The sequence below is a fragment of the Physeter macrocephalus genome, chromosome 14 (genome assembly GCF_002837175.3).
Source record: "Physeter macrocephalus isolate SW-GA chromosome 14, ASM283717v5, whole genome shotgun sequence".
NCBI classification, from domain to species: domain Eukaryota; kingdom Metazoa; phylum Chordata; class Mammalia; order Artiodactyla; family Physeteridae; genus Physeter; species Physeter macrocephalus.
In genome coordinates, this window is record NC_041227.1 from 87,938,728 (window position 1) to 87,957,659 (window position 18,932).

At 45.9% G+C, this 18,932-nt stretch overlaps 1 protein-coding gene across 4 annotated transcripts in view; it reads right to left on the bottom strand.

The window, feature by feature from the left end:
• USP43 (ubiquitin specific peptidase 43) overlaps positions 1 to 18,932 on the bottom strand; it is a 104,407-nt gene that overhangs the window by 56,446 nt on the left and 29,029 nt on the right. For 3 of the 4 annotated variants that reach the window (XM_028498906.2, XM_028498907.1, XM_024127862.3), the window contains exons 6-14: positions 17,204 to 17,339; positions 15,776 to 15,911; positions 13,517 to 13,628; positions 10,034 to 10,137; positions 8,827 to 8,904; positions 7,906 to 8,032; positions 7,426 to 7,777; positions 5,145 to 5,303; positions 3,790 to 3,954 (exon numbers count right to left, since the gene is read on the bottom strand). In XM_028498906.2, coding sequence (XP_028354707.1) covers positions 3,790 to 3,954; positions 5,145 to 5,303; positions 7,426 to 7,777; positions 7,906 to 8,032; positions 8,827 to 8,904; positions 10,034 to 10,137; positions 13,517 to 13,628; positions 15,776 to 15,911; positions 17,204 to 17,339 — 1,369 coding nt within the window. The remainder of the gene's footprint in view (positions 1 to 3,789; positions 3,955 to 5,144; positions 5,304 to 7,425; positions 7,778 to 7,905; positions 8,033 to 8,826; positions 8,905 to 10,033; positions 10,138 to 13,516; positions 13,629 to 15,775; positions 15,912 to 17,203; positions 17,340 to 18,932) is intronic. The other variant, XM_028498904.2, reaches the window with a different exon arrangement.

Below are 18,932 nucleotides of genomic sequence, written 5' to 3' on the forward strand. Positions count from 1 at the left end.
AAAAAAAAAAAAAAAAAAGAATCTGCCTGCCAATGCAAGGGACACGGGTTCAAGCCCTGGCCCGGGAAGATCCCACATGCCGCGGAGCAACTAAGCCCGTGTGCCACAACTACTGACCCTGCGCTCTAGAGCCCGCATGCCACAACTACTGAAGTCTGCGCGCCTAGAGCCCGTGCTCTGCAGCAAGAGAAGCCACCACAATGAGAAGCCCGCGCACCACAATGAAGAGTAGCCCCCGCTCGCCGCAACTAGAGAAAGCCCGCCCATAGCAATGAAGATCCAACGCAGCCAAAAATAAACAAATAAATAAATAAATTTATTTTTAAAAAATTCTATCATCATATTTATTCCCTCCCAAATATTTAACAAGAGCCTGGGACACACCAGGAACTGTGTTAGCTACTTTGATAGAACAGTAACTTAAAGTATAAAGAAATAAGTAGCTGACGAATAAACAACACAAACACCCCAGCAATTTCACTCCCAGGTAAATAGCCAACAGAAATGCAGACATACGTACAACAGAAAGGCATGAACAAAAATGGTCATAGCCGTACTACTAGTAATAGCCCCAAACGGAAACAACCCCAATATCCAACCACAATGGAATAAATAAGCAAAATGTAATCTATCGCTACAATGTGGGAGCTTTTGATGAAGGAAGTGGAGCATCCCATCAGGGTATAGAAGGACACCAGCAGACGTTTCCCAAAGACAATCCGTCACGTGTCTTCACCACAAAACTTGTGTGGATTTTTGGAGAATCCACAAATAACTCAAGCATCTGGAAACCTATAACAACTCAAAGTGTTTTTTCCCCCCGGCCGTCAAGCCAAACTTCTCCAGGTCAGCCTCTGAGATCAAATCCAGCCCATCCGTGAACCCCTCGGAAATACGGTGGTTCTCCCCACCCTACCCATCATGATTTCTTTTCCAAATGCCTGCTTTTGCTTTTTTATTGACAATGGTCAACAGTCAACAACCTGTCTTTTCCTCTCTCTCTCATATGTACAGTTAAACTTGCGTGCAGAGAACCTGAACAAACATGACTCCATGTTGGATCTGTTTCTTTAGCTGTAACCCGTGTGCTCTGTTGCCCTATCTCAGTCATGCCGGCTCTGCACCTTTTGTAAAAGAATGTTGCCTAGAGCCTGAAATATACCTGATAGCCCATTTTCAAGGCTCTGACCTTTAAAGGTGTAACACTTTCCCATTCATGTAGAGATAAAAAGTTGCAGAACAGAAAATAACAATTCTCTTGTGACCAGACCTACCTGGGCAGCTGCAAGAACAAAGGATTCCTGCCCGGAGAAGTGTGCAAGGACCAGCCACACCCCCTCCCCTTTTAGTATTAGGAAAGCTTGAATTCTACCTTGGGTAGATGGTTCTTTGGGGCACGAACGCACCATCTTCTCCGCCTGCTGGCTTTCCAAATAAAGCCTCTATTCCTTGCGCCAACACTATGTCTCTTGATTTACTGGCCTGTCATGTGGTGAGCAGTATAAGCTTTTTGGACTCGGTAACACACTTTATGTGTCTGAGTTGTTTTGGGTTGGTTTGTGTTTTTGTGTTCTTTGTTTCTGACAAATGGAATAAAATGAAGAAAGCATTGATACATACCACAAATATACATCTCACCAATATAATGTCGAACAAAAGAAGTCAAAGAAGAAAGAATGTGTGACTCCATTTATATACAGTTTCCAAAGAGGCAAAACCAATCAATGTGTTAGAAGTCAGAATAATACTTCCTGCTGGAAAGGAGGGAAACAGTAAAGATTGAGAAGGATACGGGGGTGGGGTGGGGGGAGGTAGAGATGACCCAGAACTTTCTATTGCTTAATCTCAGTGATAGTTACATGGGTATGTTGTATGATAATTCATCAGATGTACACTTGTGATCAGTACACTTTACTGTATATACGTGGTACTTCAATTAAAATTTTTTTATTTAAAAAACCAAATCAGGAGCTAATAGGAAACATGGAAACTAAAAGTAATTAGAATGCGCTGCCACTTTCTGATGGAAGGAACACAGAGGCTAAAGATACACAGACAAACACACACGTGTTTTTATGAAAACGCTTGTTTCTGTAGTTATTGCCTCTACCTCCTGCATGATCGTCACATTTTCCCTCTAGTCGGGATCATCTGAATGCTAACATGCTCTATTATTTCTTATTTGGCAAAGAAAACCCCAAAGTGCTGTCAGCCCACATTCCTCTGCAGCTACTGCCTCTTTAATCACAGTCTTTGATGGAACCCATATCCACTGTCAATTCTTTAACCCAGTATCTTTTCCACCTGTTACTGACAGCTTCCATTCTTTCCAAACCATGATAGATGCTCTTGGCAAGTCACTGGTGACCTTCCCAGTGAGAAGGTCACTTACTCATCTTCACCCTACTCAGCCTCTCAACGGTATGTGACACAGTGGCTTCTTCCTCCTTGAAAGAGTCCCCTTTTTTGCATCTGTGACCCATGTTTGCCCAGTTTTCTTCCTATTTCACAGGCCACTCCTTCTCTGTTTCTTTGCTGTTCTCCCTGCCTTTGCTCAACCTCTAGATGTAGGAGAGCTCCAGGGTGGGTCTTAGGTCTTTACTTGTTTCTATCTGTATAATTTCCCTACGAGAGCTCAGCCAGCCCCGTGGCTTTAAAGTCCATGCGTGTGCTGACGACCCTCGAATATTTTTCTCCACTCCTTAGTTATCATCTTGATTTGGACGTCTAACCGGAGTCCCAAAATGACCATGTCAAACATTTGATTTCCCTCTAAAATTGACCCTGCATCCTAGCCAACCAAGCCCTTCCCATCTCACGAACTGTACTACTACTGGTCACCTAGTTACGTAGACACCAAGCAAAGAGTCCTCCTTGGTTCCTCTCTCCCTCACACCCCAAACCAGCAAATCCTGTTAGCTCTATCTTCAAATATACCCCGAATCTGACCACCTCGTACCTACCCCACTAATGCAAGCCACCACCCGCTCTCGCCTGGAAAACCACAGCCAGACCTCCCAGCTGGCCTTCTGGCTTCTTAGCCCTCCTGTGATGCATTCACACAGCAGCCAAAGTAGGCTTTGTAAAAGTATCAGATTGATTACTTGCTGCTCAAATTTCCCAGTAGCTCCCACCCACCCCCGCAACTGGAATACAATGCAAACTTGGTACCATGTGCCAAAGGCACGCTCCCAGCTACGTCCTATCACTCTCCTCCTCATTCACTGTGCCCTGGCCGCAGCTCTGGTCTCTCCTGCACCCCCCTACCCCCATCCCACGCTCACGCCCACCTCACAGCCCTCACCCCGATAGTGTGGAGCACATGGCCAGACTTCACATGACTCACTCGCACTCAGGCCTCTGCTCCAAACTCACCTCCTCGGAAAGGCCTTCCCCACCCGCCCTCTGCAACCTAACGGGCCCTCTGCGTCCCTGCTCCCCGACCCCTGGCCTAGATACCTTCTTCCCTTGATGATCTACCTCTTCGCCCTTATCCCTGCTTTACATCCCGTCATGAAATTCATTCACACGTTGATGTGTTGCTGGCCCCCTTTAGATGGTCGGCTCCAGGGAGCACAGAAAGAAGGTACCTGCAGCCAGAGGGTAGTGGGCAGGGGGCGGGCCAGGTCCTGAGAGCCCCGATTTGGGAACTAAATAAACCTCTCGTACCGAGGGACTCTATACATTCCGAGTCACGAAGTGCCAGCACCTTCATAAAGTTGAGGAGTGACGGTCGTTACAGAAAATGAAAGTAAGATCAGCAAGTTTAACCAACGTGATCGGACGTACCCTTTTCTTGGCTGGGGAGGCTCTTGGTGCAGAAGGCAGGCCCAGGCAGCTGGGGCCGGGCAGGGCTGGGGGTGAGGCTCCAGGACAGCAGGCTGCCCCTCGTGCTACCATCACTGCTCCCAAGCCGGAGGAGCCAGTGATCAGACAAGGAGGAACTGGTAGAACCTGTAGAAGGAGCACAGAGAGGGCAGGCTGGACCCAACTCCATCCTTCATGGCCCCCTGGGCACCTCTCACGGCCAGATTCCCATCCCCGAGCCCGGAGCTACAGAGCCAGAGTAGAATTACAGAAACAAGACTGACTCTCTGGAGGAGAACCTATAACTGACGAACCATGAGACCAAAAGCCTACACATTTAGGGCAAGGCACTCGGGCACAGAAAGGACAGAATGTTGATGAGAACTGAAAGGCTTTTCGTGAAATTACTGGTCGCCAAGTCCAGTTTTCTAAATATGGCATGTTTTTCACTCTCGCCATGTCCACCTTCTGTGAAAAGAAGGCAGACCTTGCATTATGGTGGGTTTAGACCTGCTGGGACATCTTGGTTTCACTTGGCCATTTTCCAACAATCTGGGCACAGAAGATCTGAGTCATTTTTTTTTTTTTAATGTTCTTTTGCTCCAAAGTAAGGATGGTTAGTTCGCAGAGTGAAATCTGTCACACAAAAGGGTCCGTTTTGGGCTTCCCTGGTGGCGCAGTGGTTGAGAGTCCGCCTGCCGATGCAGGGGACGCGGGTTCGTGCCCCGGTCCGGGAAGATCCCACGTGCCGCGGAGCGGCTGGGCCCGTGAGCCCTGGCCGCTGAGCCCGCACATCCGGAGCCTGTGCTCCACAACGGGAGAGGCCACAACAGTGAGAGGCCCATGTACCGCAAAAAAAAAAAAAAAAAAAAAAAGGTCCATTTTGACCCTTCTTTTCCATTTCCAGACTGCCAAGCAAGTTTGAGGTTGTCTAATAAACGTATCTCTGGGGTGTGGTTAAGTAGCTATTTCCTATTAAGGCCCCTCATCCCTTATAACTGCCCTTCCCTTTCTACCGGGACTAATGCAGGGTTATACTGCACAAGCTTAATTAAGATCCGGCTCAATATGGGTGAGAGCGGAAATATGGAATCCCATGCTCCCAAGAGCCACCTGCCACAGATACAAAATATTATTCCTTTTCCCGTTCTTGCATTTCAGCATGTCCCTCCCACATCCTTGTAAATGGGACACTAGTCTGCAGGGCTCTACACGCTCTGTAGCAGCAAAGCTTCCTCTTTCAGATCCTTGCCGACCTCTCCCGGTCCTCGATGTTTGATAGAGCATCTTCCCCGTCCCCAATCCTCCCCTCTCCTGTAAGGAGCAGCAAAACCTACCTCTCATGGAGCTGCTGGCTGACCAGGGAGGGATGCTGTTCCTCTTCTGATAAAACAGGATGTAAGCCCCTCGCGTATTGACCTCATCTTCTAGAAGCGGTTCCACCGTGCTGTCGTCATAACTGTACCACTGGCCATCCAGAGAGTTCCGGCAGTAGGCTGCAAAGGTCCAGACCCCAAGTCCCCATTATTGGAGCCCCCCCAAAGCAGGAAGACATTTCCCACTGGCATGGCTGAAAAACGGACGTTTGCAATAGAACGAGAAACACTGGACCATTTTTAGCCAGAAATGAATCTGGCAGAATCAGCAAGGATAACCAGTTACACACCCAGATGCTCACTGATCAAGTGAGCTGTTACCACACAAGCTGAATCCTTACGTTGTAGAGCTTGTTCAGGCAAAATCTCCAATGAGAGGGAGTCCCGATTTATAATATTTATGGGAGTCCCAGGCAATAAGGCCAATGTTCACCCCCGTTCTTTTGAGGACCTTCAAAATGCATGTCTCTGATTCGGTACGCAAGGAAAATACGCAGTTGGGATTAGGGTACACTTCTTTCCTACCCAAGAACTGCAGTCAAACATTTAAGAAAATGTTCATAAATAAGATTCTCACCACCTTCTAAACAAGTACGAGAAACAGTCCTCTCCTTTCCCTCCACACCTCAGTAAATGGCTCCATAACTATTCCATAACCATAATTCAGAAGTCAGCCAACTTTTTTCTGTAATGGGCCAAACAGACAATGTTTTAGGCTCTGCAGGTCCCCGATGGCCACATACGGTCTCTGCCATGTATTCTTGTTGTTTTGGTTGGTTTTTTTTTTACATCGCTTTTTAAAATGTAAAAACCATTTTAACTCACGGGCTGTACAAATACGGGTGCCAGACTGGATGTGGCCCGCAGGCCACACTTCGCTGGCTCCTGCACCAGCCCAAGGCAGGCACGGAGAAGTTCGTCTCTGCTTCTCCTTTCCTCTTCCACCCCACGCTGAGTCCAAAAGCCAGTCTCACTGATCTTCCTTCCAAAATCTGTCTTGAACGCCCTGTCATCACCCAAGTCCCAGCCAACACCATCTCTCACTTGAGCCCCAGAAGCTTCCTCCTAACTGGAATTCCACTCTTGCTCTACCCAATTCTCTGCTCGAGCTAAGACCTCAGTTTGTGAACTTGATTATGTCTTTATTCCTCTGCCTAAAACCTTTTAATGGCTTCCCATCACCCTCTGAAAAAAGCGCGCAAACTGGAAAACTCTTGTCCGGGGCCCATAGGGCCTTCGGACCCAGCCCCATCTTATGTCACTTTCCCCTTCAGCCACAACAGGCTTTCACCAACTCTTAAACACGCAAACTCCGCCTCAGGGCCTTCACACAGGCTAGTAGCCCTGCCCATGTTTTCCTCCCATTATTCACACAGCTAGTTCCACCTCATCCTTCAGCTCCTGACCTAAAGGTAACATCCTCAGGGAGGCCTTATCTGTATCTCAGACACATCAACCAATCACCTTTTCATGATACCAAGTAGGGAAAGTACTAAAGGGACAAGCACCTTTTTATTGTCTGTGTCTGAAATTAGTCCCTTGAGGGCAGGACTCCTATCTGTGTCTTGTTCATCACTGAGACTCCAGCACCTAGCCCAGGGTTTGGCATAGAATGGGACTTCATAAATATTTATTCAATGAATGAATGAGTGATGATCCTGGATTTTTATACAGTCTGGTGCTTTCCAAATTGCAGGTTCATTAGCACACTAGGAATAGAGCATTTTTCAAAAAAATGAAATATTTTCAAGCATTTTTTCAAAAATGAAATACTTTGTATTATTCTAGAAGAGACCAAGGTACACGATTACGAACAACTGAACGAGCTGCCAAGCTCTTTGTTTCTGTCCTTCCAGCCTTCATTCTCTCCAGGTTCCTCCGAGGGATTAACAATTAAAGGTACCCCGTAGAAATAAAAAATACCGAATCTGCTAAGGAGGAGTCCATATGTTGAATTCCAGACGAGGATAAATGGCACCCTCTGGGTTCCAACAGCTACCCTCTGGTACCCGACACGGTCAAAAACTCGGCCTGTAACTAACTTTCTATTCCAACCCCCCACGGAACTCCGCTCGACGCTTGGACCAGACGCCACCAGCCCACCCCCGGCAGGTGCCCGGTGTGCGCCGGGTCAGGGGTCAGCTGGTGCCGAGTGCCCGAGCGAGCTCGGCATCCCAGGGGTGCCCCTTCCCCGGGCACCTGGAGGCCCGGGCCGCAGCCACGGGCCGCGAGGCAGGCTCACCTGTGTAATGCCCACCTTGCAAACTGCCGTGGTGGTTGCAGACCGCGTACAGGTCGTACAGGAAGTCCGGCGGGTAGCTGGTGGGCAGGCAGGCCGGCTGCTTCCAGGAAGGAGGCCAGGGGCCCGGGGAGGCCTTGGCGCCCGTGCTTCTCTGGGCCACATGGGGAGCCATGTCGAGGCCGGCGAGCGGGAACTTCACCAGCGTGGAGAGCTTGTTTCTCCTCTCGCCCACTTGGCAGAACCGTTTGAGGTGGATGATGAGGATGTCGGGCAGGGTCCACAGGCTCAGCTTCACCACGCCCTGCTGCAGGGCTTGGCAGTGAGAACACCGCCACGCATCGTCCTGGGCCAGCTGGAAGGGAAGACACCGCACCGTAAGCCACGCCCCCCCCCCCCCCCCCCCGGGTCGTGACCCACCCACTGACAGGCCCCGCCCTCGGGCCGGCCGGAAGGACGGGGCGTGGACCCCCAGGGCGGGACCTGCTCCTCCTTGGTGTAGAACTGGAAACACTCGTCCAGGGTGCAGCTTTGCTGCTGGTGGGCTTGCTGCTGCCGCCACACGCTGTCCGCGTCCTGGACCCGCTCCTCCTGGATGTTCCCGAACAGGCTGCAGGGGCAGGCAGAGGCCATGCGGGCTCTCAGCCCTGAGGGGGCCCCACTCCCAGCTAACAGAGTGCAAAGCATCTGCCCGGGAGGCAAAGGCCCCATTCCCAGGGCTCCCGGGGTACCCACTCGCTTTTACTGGACTTCTCAGTCCCCACACGGACCCAGAGAGGGACCGAGCCCTTGGCTTACTCATTTTTGTTTCATGTCGTGGTGCAGGGCCTGGCACCTAGTAGGAGATTAATAAGCACTCGCCGGGCTGAACAGTGTCCTTTCCCGAAGTCGGGCAGATGCACTCGGTGTTAGAGAAGCAGCCACGCTGAGCGATTAAGAGCATGGACTTGAGGCGACAGTCTGGGTTCAAAGCCCGGCTCTGCCAGGCACAGGCTGTGTGACACTGAGCAACCGTTTAACCTCTCTGTGCCTCAGTTTCCACATCTGATTATGTGGATTCGGGTCGCACCTACCGCACAGGAACTGATGCATGAAATAAACTGCATGGATGTAAAGTGCTCAGAGCAGTGGCTGGCACGGGGTGAGTGGGTAAGTGTCACCTCACCATTTCCAACTGTGACTGTTACCACCACTCACACCACCCACAGCCATCGTTATTACTACTCCTGTCGCTGTTGTTTATATACAGACAATTGCCATTGGGGCTTCTCTGAGGAATGGGTCACACGGCATCCGGGGGGCATCGTACACCCCACTGTCGCATCAGGGGAACTGGCACAGGAAGGTCCGTTTGCACGGACAGGCCCTGTCTCCTCTGCCAGAGCTGGGCTCTGCTGGACTCACTGCTCCTTGGTGCCCCTGTCCCACTCCACGGCCAGTTTGATGTGCGGGGGGCCTCCCGGCCTCCTGAGGTGCAGAGCCCTGATGAGAGAACAGGGAGCCCATCAAAGGCATGGAGGCTGCTTCCCACTCTCTCCTCCACCCCCAGGACGGATGTTCCCAACAGAAATGTCCAAAGCTGCATGGAAACCGAGGTCGGGGGTCTGGGGAGGTGCTGTCTGCAGAAGACTTGGTCCTTAATCTACCCCTGAGGCCTCTGTCCTTGCTCCCCTGGGAGCTGGCGAGCTCCGAGGATTTGGTGGCTGCGAGGCCACGACTCAGCCCTCCCACTGCAGCCCCAGCCATCTTCTCAGTGTCGAGGAGGCCGTCCTGCTTGAACGGCCGCAGCAAATACCCAGTTCTGACGATGCCTCAAATGGGCTGCTAGGTTTCCCTCCACTGCACAGTGAAAGGAGCACCTTCCAGTCCACCTCCACGACCTAAAAGGTCTTCCCCTTCCAGACCCTCCGATACCCAGAAAATCTCAGTGTGAATCAACCCATCGCTCTTTCCAGCTGCCTGGGCTCAGCCCGTTTCAGAAGAGGCTGTCTGGCCTTAATGCGGAAGAGACCGGACAAGGAGAGCGTGGAACATGTGAAAGCAACAAGACACATATGGGGACTTCCCTGGCGGTCCAGTGGTTAGGGCTCCATGCTTCCACTGCATGGGGCATGGGTTCGATCCCTGGTCAGGGAACTAGATCCTGCAAGCCGCGTGGCGTGGCCAAAAAAAAAAAAAAAAAAAAAAAACAACAACCAAGACGCATATCTACAAGTGACAGACAGGAGGGTCTGCACCTAAAAGAAGGTTTTGAATGTATTGCAAGAAAAAAGTGGAGATGTCACACGCGTCCCTAACTGTCACCAAGATGATTCAAAAACAGGTTTTGAGCTCACGGAAGTACACAGTCCTTAACCCGCTGCGTGAATGTGCGTAAATTTACTAATCATTGGGAACCTCAGTGTCTCCCCATCTCTGAAGGGGCCGTCGGTCCCGCTCTAGACATGAGGGTTGAAAGCACACAATGTGTATAAGGACCTAACCCAGGAGCTGGTGCTGAAGGCCAAGAGCAGCTAAGATTGTCATCAGTCTTATTGATACACAGCCTTGAAGGAGTCTAGTCAGGTAGGAACGTATGCATTCTCTTACCATGTCTGGAACATTCTCTTACCTGTCAACTGCCCAGTGATAGAGGGGCTGGCTGTCCTTCGGGGACAAGTAGCTACAGGCCAGGGACAGCCCCACAACCCGGATGGAGAACAGTGACCCCAGGTTCTGCCAGGCCGAGAACAGGAAGCAGGTTATCCCACATGTTGGTATGAATCAGACAGTTAAGTGCAAAGAAGTTACTCAAAAAATGTAACCTTTTGCTTATAGTGTATTTTGAATATGCCCTTAATAATTATTCCAAATCCAGAGATATAAAGGCTTCAGTTTTTTTAGAAGATACACCCTCTACCTTTTAACATAGTGATCTAATACCGTGTAACACGTTAAATTCTCCAAAACAATGAACACGGTGATTTAAAATAACACAGGTTTAATTGGAGCAAATGTTGGCACAGTTCATGGGGAATTAAACCAATTCTGTTCATTAATTATTAACAGCTAATTTACTTTATTAAGATGATTATTATCGTCACCAGATTACCAAAATGAGGCAATTATCTAAAAGCAAGTTAGTGTCCATTTTACATCTCAAATGCTAAATAAGTATTTATACATGTCGAAATAAGCTGCATAAAAGAAATACCACCTATGTTGTTATTCTAAGATGGACATTTTTTTCATATTTTAACTTTTCTGAAATTGAAGTGAGCCTTAAACAGCCTTATTCACAATAGTCAACAGGTAGAAGCAACCCAAGTATCCATCAACAGATGGATGGATAACCAAAATGTGGTATATACGCACAATGGACTATTACTCAACCTTCAAAAGGAAGAAAATTCAGATGCATGCTACAACATAGATGGACCTTGAAAATATTTTGCTTAGTGAAATAAGCTGGACACAGGAGGGCAAATATTGTATGATTCTGTTTATATGAGGTCCCTAGACTAGCCAAATTCATAGAGACGGAAAGTAGAATGGAGGTCCTCACGGGCTAGGGGCTGGGGCAACGGGGAGTTGTTATTTAATGGGTATAATTTTTGTGGGTATGGTGGTGATGGTTATGCAGCATGGTGAATATAATTAATGTACATTTGTGAACAGATACAATACACATTACATACATTTTACCACAATGTCTAAAAAAAAAAAATCAATGGTCTCTTCAAGCAATGGAAATACAGTTCTTAAAACTGTTCTTGCAAACTCTGGCAAAGATAAGTGGCAGAAACGTCTACTTTAAAAACACTGATGGAATGTAGGTTGAATTCAGGCAGGAGAAAAGAGGGAAAACATTATCATTCAAAGAAATAGGAACAGGGCAAAGACAGTGTGACCCAAAACATAGTCAGGGAGCTGTGAGCTGCCTCCTGGGCTGTGGCAGCTGATGGGGGGAGGGGCAGTATGTGTGACATTTGGCGAGTGTGGACGCCTCACTGGACTATACCTACACTCTAGCTGACCTGCCGCTTCAACAAACACAAAACTGATGGCTGGAAGGAAGCTGACCTCAGGGGCTTGGATTCAGGGCTGGCCATGCGAGGGTGTACTTCCCAAGGAGAAGTTAGTTAAATCTGGGGGGGAAAGCTCTTTTTCCTGGCACCCCTAATGGAGCCTTGCTGTTTGGATGGCAACATAATAAGGCACCTACACTGCATGGAAGCAGCTTGCTCTGCCTGCCCACAAAGAAAATTTACAAAGGAACCAGAAAAATTCCTAGGCAATGATCAATCTCTTTACTTCATAATTCATGCAGATTAATCCCATCCAGCAAATTGGTCATTTTTGTAAGAGACATTTTCCTGTCCTTTATTCTTGGCTAGGGAAATTCACTTTGGAACCTTCAATATATATTCACTGCTTTTAATCTCTTTGGTTCAATGTTGAGAAGGCTGACAGGATTCTTTCCAAGTTATTACCAATTCTTTTCAAATCCTTTTCAAACTCTTCAAAATATAAAAGCCTTGGGAAGTCCCTGGCGGTCAGGTGGTTAGGCCTCGGCGCTTTCACTGCTGCGGCCAGGGTTCGATCCCTGGTCAGGGAACTAAGATGCCGCAAGCCACGCAGAGCAGCCAAAACAACAACAACAACAACAAAAACCAAAATATAAAAGCCTATGGGTTAGATGGGTGAGCTAGCCTGGGAGCCTCACAACCACTTAGAACACATTATTCTTACATAAAACCATGGGCATCCACACATTTGTCAATGTATCTGTGGACAAGCGTCCGTAGCTGAGTTGGAGGTTGCCCGTATTAGAATTTTGCAGGCCCCACTGACTGCTTCATCGGTCTCTAAAATTGAAATGACTGGAGAGATGCAGAGGCAAAAGCACATGGGAGACCAGGGGGAGAATAAGAACAGCTGAGTTCAACGTCTGCGTGAAAGACGTTTCATCCACTCTCAACAGCCAGGAGCACAGGGTTTGGGGAAAGCTAAAGCTATTACTAGATATTCTGACCTACTTGGGGAGAAGTTCGAGTTTCTAATTTGGGCACCACGGCAGATCTCCTGGGCAGTTCATGAAGCAAAAATCCTTTGGAGATAAAGATTTGGTACAAATGTAGAAAAGGTCTTAAACAAACTAGTATTTCGTGTAAATCCCGAATCAGATGTACGGTTTTCCCTAAGCAGGAAGGCACGTGAATTATGAAGAACTATGCAGAAATCCCTCTGAAATGTTTGGTACATCCCCCAAATGCAAAGTTCTTACTTAGAGAGTAGTTGAGGGAAAACAAAATTCTGAGGCTACTGACATGTCCCTAAACATGTTAAAGTCTTCTATGCCAAGCAGCCATCAGAACAGGTTCTGATACTATCGGGGCTGAAAGGAATGGTTTTAGAATTTGTTGTTTTTATTTGGAAACTACCAGTCTGAGAATAAATAAACGAGCAAGGCAAAAAAGGTGTTTCCCCTTGAGTTTTTAACCTGTTTTTCGAAAACTGGACAAAATTGTTTTAATACCTAGGTTTTCATATTTGGACATAAACATCGATTTTAATTTTCCACAGAAGTTATACCTCAAGTCCCTTGAAATTTTTGATCCAAATGTATAAGTTACAGTTTATTACAATAAGCTCCCCTCCAAGAAGGACTATGGGAAGCCATAAATATACAAAGCTGAGATGAATGATGTAAATCCCACTCTTTCTTCCAATGATGTTTTGAAAGATTTAACGAGCAAAAGCTCCGTCCATGAAAGGTATTTTGTAATGCCACAAAGAGAGAAACAGCACGGACCGTAAAACGGTTCTTTTCTTGCATATAAATCAAAGTTGTTTGACACGACAGTGTGAACACTGTCATTGACAGCAAATGCTTGTCTCTCCTGAGCTACCACTAGATTCCTACACCCCTCTCTCCACCCCGCACCCCCCGACAACACACACACACACACACACACACACACACACACACACACACACACACACACACACACCCCCCGCCCCGATTCCCAGCTGCAGCCGTGGGAACGCACCTCGTGCACCTGCCATGACAGGGTTGCCCTCCAGACCCGTGGCTTCACTCTGGACCTCTGACCTGTATGGGAGCCTCGCTCTTCATGAGATAGCGGACCTTGCTGAGAATGCACTGACGGAGCTGGACCCATGAGATGGCTCTGTCTTCCCGAATCAGGAAAGGTGGCCCAAACCTGGAAATCCAAGGAAATGAGGTTATTTCGGCAAAAGAAAAACCAGCAATACCCAACAGTCAAGAGCATTAGCTCTACTCATTGGCTTCTCTCAACTGGATAAGAGTTGAGCACAAAACATAATACAAAATTGCCCATCTGAGACCCTCGTTACGAATGGAGACATGGCAGCGTAAAGAGGTGGCTGGGAAACCCTCTTCCCCAGAGAAAGAGCAGACTAAGAGAACACAGGACCCAGAGATAAGCCCAGTGGACACATCGATGGCTTTGTGTATCAGGAATATTCTCGCAGCTGGGAATGTTTTCCATATCCCGATCCGATGAGCACGCAGCAGTGAGCTTGTGGTGCCCAGACTGCCTGCTGTCAATTCCAGCTCTGCCCTGGGTGCCTCTGGACAAATCACTGACCTTTGACTGCTCTCTGGCCCCACCTGCAAGGCTGCGTAAAGATCCAATGGGGTAAGAATGTGGTACTGTTGAATTAACCTTGCGAAAATACAGCACAAATACGAGCTGGTGCATCTGGATGGGCAAGGGCACTGGGCATCAATTGTTGAATAGACAGATGGGTTTGTTCACCTTATCCTCTATTACTAGGCATTTGGGTTGTTTCCAATTTTTTATTTAAGCAATGCTTGCTCATGGCAGGAACTATACACGTTCTTTTGCCTAAGCCTTTGGGTGCACATGACTAATTGTTTCTTTGGGATAAAGTTCCAGAAGTGGAAATAAGACCAAAGCTATTTATTTCCAATCTGCCCTCTAGAAAAGCCACACCAATTTACCTGTGAAGCATGTGCCCCATTCTCTTGACACTTGCCCAGAATGAGTATTATCAATTTTTTAAAGTTTTTTAATAGTCTGAAAGGTTAAGTATAGCATCTTGCTATTGCCATCAGAATTTCTTCTACTACTAAAGAAGCTGAATATTTTAACCTATGCCTGTATTTCTTCTGTGAATTAATGTTCATCTCTGTGGCTCATTTTACTAAAAGAATACTATTTCTCTCCCTAATCTGAGAGCTAGGTTTTATATGACGGATATGCATCCTTCAGCTGTCACATGATGTAAATATTTTTCTTCGTTTGTGCTTTGCCTTTCAAATTTGCTTTTAACTTAGCATTTTAAATGTATTTAAAACATTAGACTTTTCCTTGATAGCCTCCTGCCTTAGGTGTTAAAACAGCCCCCAACTCAAAGATATAAATATTCCCCTATATTACCTTCAAGTTATTTTATGGTTTCCTTTTCTGTAATTACCTCTCCAATCAATTTATACATGTGAATTTATGGCGGGAGTAAAAAAATTGATTATTTAAAATAAAAAGAAAGCAAAATATCAGTTAGCCCAGGCTTAGTATTAAATAATTCATTCACTCCTTACTAATATGAAATACAACATTTTTATCATATAACAAATACTGAAGTACGCTTGAACTGTTCTGTGGCATTGATTTAAGTGTATATTCTTCCGCCTATATCACAGTATTTTAATAATTAAAACTTTATTCAGTTTTACTAGAACAATCCCTCTTCCTTCTTTCTCCTGCCCCCAATATTTTCTGGCTACTCTTAAAGAGTTTGTTCTTCCAGATAAATTTTACAAACATTTTATCCATCTAAAGTTTTTTCATTGGCGTAATATCTTTTAAACATTTTATTTGCATTCTATAAGAAAACTATCTGGTTTTGTATATTTGTTATGCAACCAGTCACTTTCCTGAACTCTTTCATTAGTTCTAATTACTTTCAAGTTCTTGGTTTTCTGGATAGAAAATAATATCACTTGCAAATAGTGGTCATTTTACCTCCTCTTTCCAATAGCCAGTTTCTTTTTCCTTTGTCTTACTGCACTGCCTAGGCCTTACAACACAGTATAAAATAATGGTGAGAGCAAAAATCATTGTTCCTAAAACCAAAAGGGAAACCTCCAATGCTCAATTGTTAAGGACAATGTTAGCCATCTGCTTAAGGCAGTTATTTCTGATCCTCTTGATCAGGAAGTACCTCACTCCCTACTCCTTGTTGATCAACTTTGAGAATGGATATTTAATTTTTTTCAAATTAGAATTATTCTAGCGCAAATTCCAAGTACATGTTGACACAACCCAGACATCATGTAAAAGAAGGATGAAGTTAAACATACCTGCTGGCCTGCTGCCCTGAGCCCACCAAATTACAGAAGAGGATTAGCACCGTGGTCTCACTGTGAACGGGCAGGGATGATCGCTGACCCTCGCGGGCTGCCAAGCGTGGGGAGATGGGTAGACCAGATGGACGAGCTGAAGGGCGAGAATTACATTTGTGTTCTTAAAGGAGCTGCTGCGCTGGGTCAGAACCCTGGCTTCTAGCCCCTCTTCTCTTTGATCATCCATTAACCACCCGTGGGAGACGCTGGAGGGCTTCAGGGGAAGTGATATTAAGGTTCATGGCACTTGTTCCATCAGGCACCTGGCCTAAGATGATATACATGGTAGTGAATCTGCTGTTGTGGTCAGCCAATTTTAAAGTGTAGGCAGGGATTTTAATTAACACTTTTCAAAGCCAATCTGAAAAATACACCAAAATGATTCTGGTTGCTTGTATGCTTTGATCAGAGAGCTGTAGAGTATCCGCTCTCTTAGAACGCCAACGTAGGGGTACAGAGAGAAGGTAAGAATCTTTATTGTTGAGGAAGTAGAGGAATTGGACCATCCTCAATTTCCAATCAGCTCTGAAATTTTACTTTTAAGGCACAGATGTGTCCTGTGATTGAATTTGAAATGAGGGCTATTTCACTGAGTTATCACATAATCAGGGCCTGTCAATGTCCTGTTGCAGGCCCAGAGTCTCTCTGTTGACTCAAGAGCAACTGCAGACACTTGGTTCCCACAGCCTGCCTGCCACCTAGGCTGGCCGAGGATATGGTCCAGGGCATAGGATTCATCTGGGGTATGTGTGTAACACTGGCACAAGGTCCTCTAAATATGAGCCTTACTGACTGGCTAATTGGACCAAAATGGATACTGACCTACAATGAAAGGCTGTCAGAAACTGACCATCTTTGCCTAACCAAAGTTTAGGAAAAGTTAACATAGGGAAGTGGGACTGTTAACAAAAAGTCATTTAATAATCTCTTTGGTCATCTATGCTCCAGTATGTAACAGTTTTACTTCAAGCACTGACCTTGAACCCTAAGAGTCCTGAAGACAAAGATTATCCCAGCACCTATTCTGAATAGTGGTTCTCAAAATGTGGTCCCAGGACCAGCAGTATCAGCATGACCTGGGAACTTGCTAGACATGTCATTACTCAGGCCCCACCCCTGGCCTACGGAGTCAAAAATACTGTGAGTAGGGCTCAGAAATCTGTTTAAACAAGACCTCCAGGTGACTCTGATACTAAGGTTTCAAGAACCCCTGTCTTAGTTGATTAACTTTTATAATCAACTATCTGTACAACAAATATCGGAGAAAATAAGCCTGATATTTCCAAGTACTAAAATTAAGTGTCTTATGCCTTAGCATCCAATGAGTATCCTCTCAAACCTATAACTCATAATATCCAAATAAAATTATGCAAAGCACTCTTGTACCTGAGAGCATCTCCTGGCCAGGTGATGTAGGGGCTTGGAAGGCATACACATTATCTCCCTCTGCAATAGTATTCAAGTCCTCTTCATCAAAGAAAGACCGCTGGAGTCCACTGGGATGAAGTTCAACCAAGATCACCTGGAATGAGGAGGATCACTTTCCCTCTAGTTTCTCAAAGGGAACTTAACAAAGAAGCAGTCTAAAAGTAACTGATAGTCTGAAACCTCTCTTTTACCTTTTCCTTCTTCCTAAGTGGTTACTTATTTTTAGTAATAAAACACAGTAGGTGTAAGAATTAGATTGACCACAGACATCTCAACTGCAACGATAGAATATCAAAGTGCTGAAGGAAGAGTAGGGAGACGAAAATTGAAAAGCTAAAGTTTTATACCCAGCTAAACTATCGTGCAAGAATAAGCCTAAAATGAAGCCACTTCAGATAAGCAAAGTGAGAGTGCCTATCCCTAACAGAGCTCCACTCAAAGAACTCTTAAATAGTATTGCTAACTTTTTTCATGCTATATCATATGTGGAAAATATTTTCATGGAACACTGAGGTGAGGAGAAGAAGCTAGTTTTGTAATGGATGAGAGGAGTGACTGCCTTGAGGTTCCTGTCTTCCCAAGACTCAACTCTGTCCCCTCAAGGGCTGAAGGAACCAACAAGTCAGCACCCATAACCCATTCAAGGCACACTGGCTGAGAAATTCTCTTGTAAAAGATACAAAAGATACATGTCAGGGTTAAAACAAACAAACTGACCTCAGAAGGAAAACTTGAATTGCAAGAAGAAATGATGAAGCAAAGAAATGGTAAACATTGGTAAGTGTAAATACATATTGACTATATAAACCTCTAATGATAACAATTATTACTACTACTATAACCTGTGAGAAAAGGGAGGAGGGATTCAAACACTGGATGACAACATCCATGTGCAATAATATCTAAATCAAAAAGGTATAAGGGAAATTAAAGCATAAATTGTGTTGTTTGGGAAGATTAACATAAGACTTTGTTAGTTATGCATGTTGACATTTTATTTTATTTTTTTTAATTAATTAATTAATTTATTTATTTATTTTTTTGTGGTATGCGGGCCTCTCTCTGCTGTGGCCTCTCCCGCTGAGGAGCACAGGCTCCGGACGTGCAGGCCCAGAGGCCATGGCTCACAGGCCCAGCCGCTCCGCGGCACGTGGGATCCTCCCAGACCGGGGCGCGAACCCGGTTCCCCCGCATCGGCAGGCGGACGCGCAACCACTGCGCCACCAGGGAAGCCCATGCATGTTGACATTTTAATGATAACCAGTAAGAGCATAGAAATATAATGTACATGTCCCAAACCAGAAAAGATGAAATAAAGAAAAACTGCTCCATCCAAAAGAAGCAATAAAGGAGAGAAAAAAGAAACAAAGGAAAAGCGGAGTAAATAGAAAGCATAAAATAAGATGATATAAATAAATCCAAACTTGTCCATGATCACTGATGGAATAAACTTTCCAGTTAAAACAAAATATCACAATAGATTTTTAGTTCCAATCAAAATGCCCACCTGTGGACTTTGGAATCCCAAGTGACTCCTGTCTCCCTGAACAAACACATCATGCCTTTTATTTAGTTATTTATTTATTTATTTATTTATAAGTCTTTATTTTTTAAAATATTTATTTATTTATTTTTGGGTCTTCGTTGCTGCGCATGGGCTTTCTCTAGTTGTGGTGAGTGGGGGCTA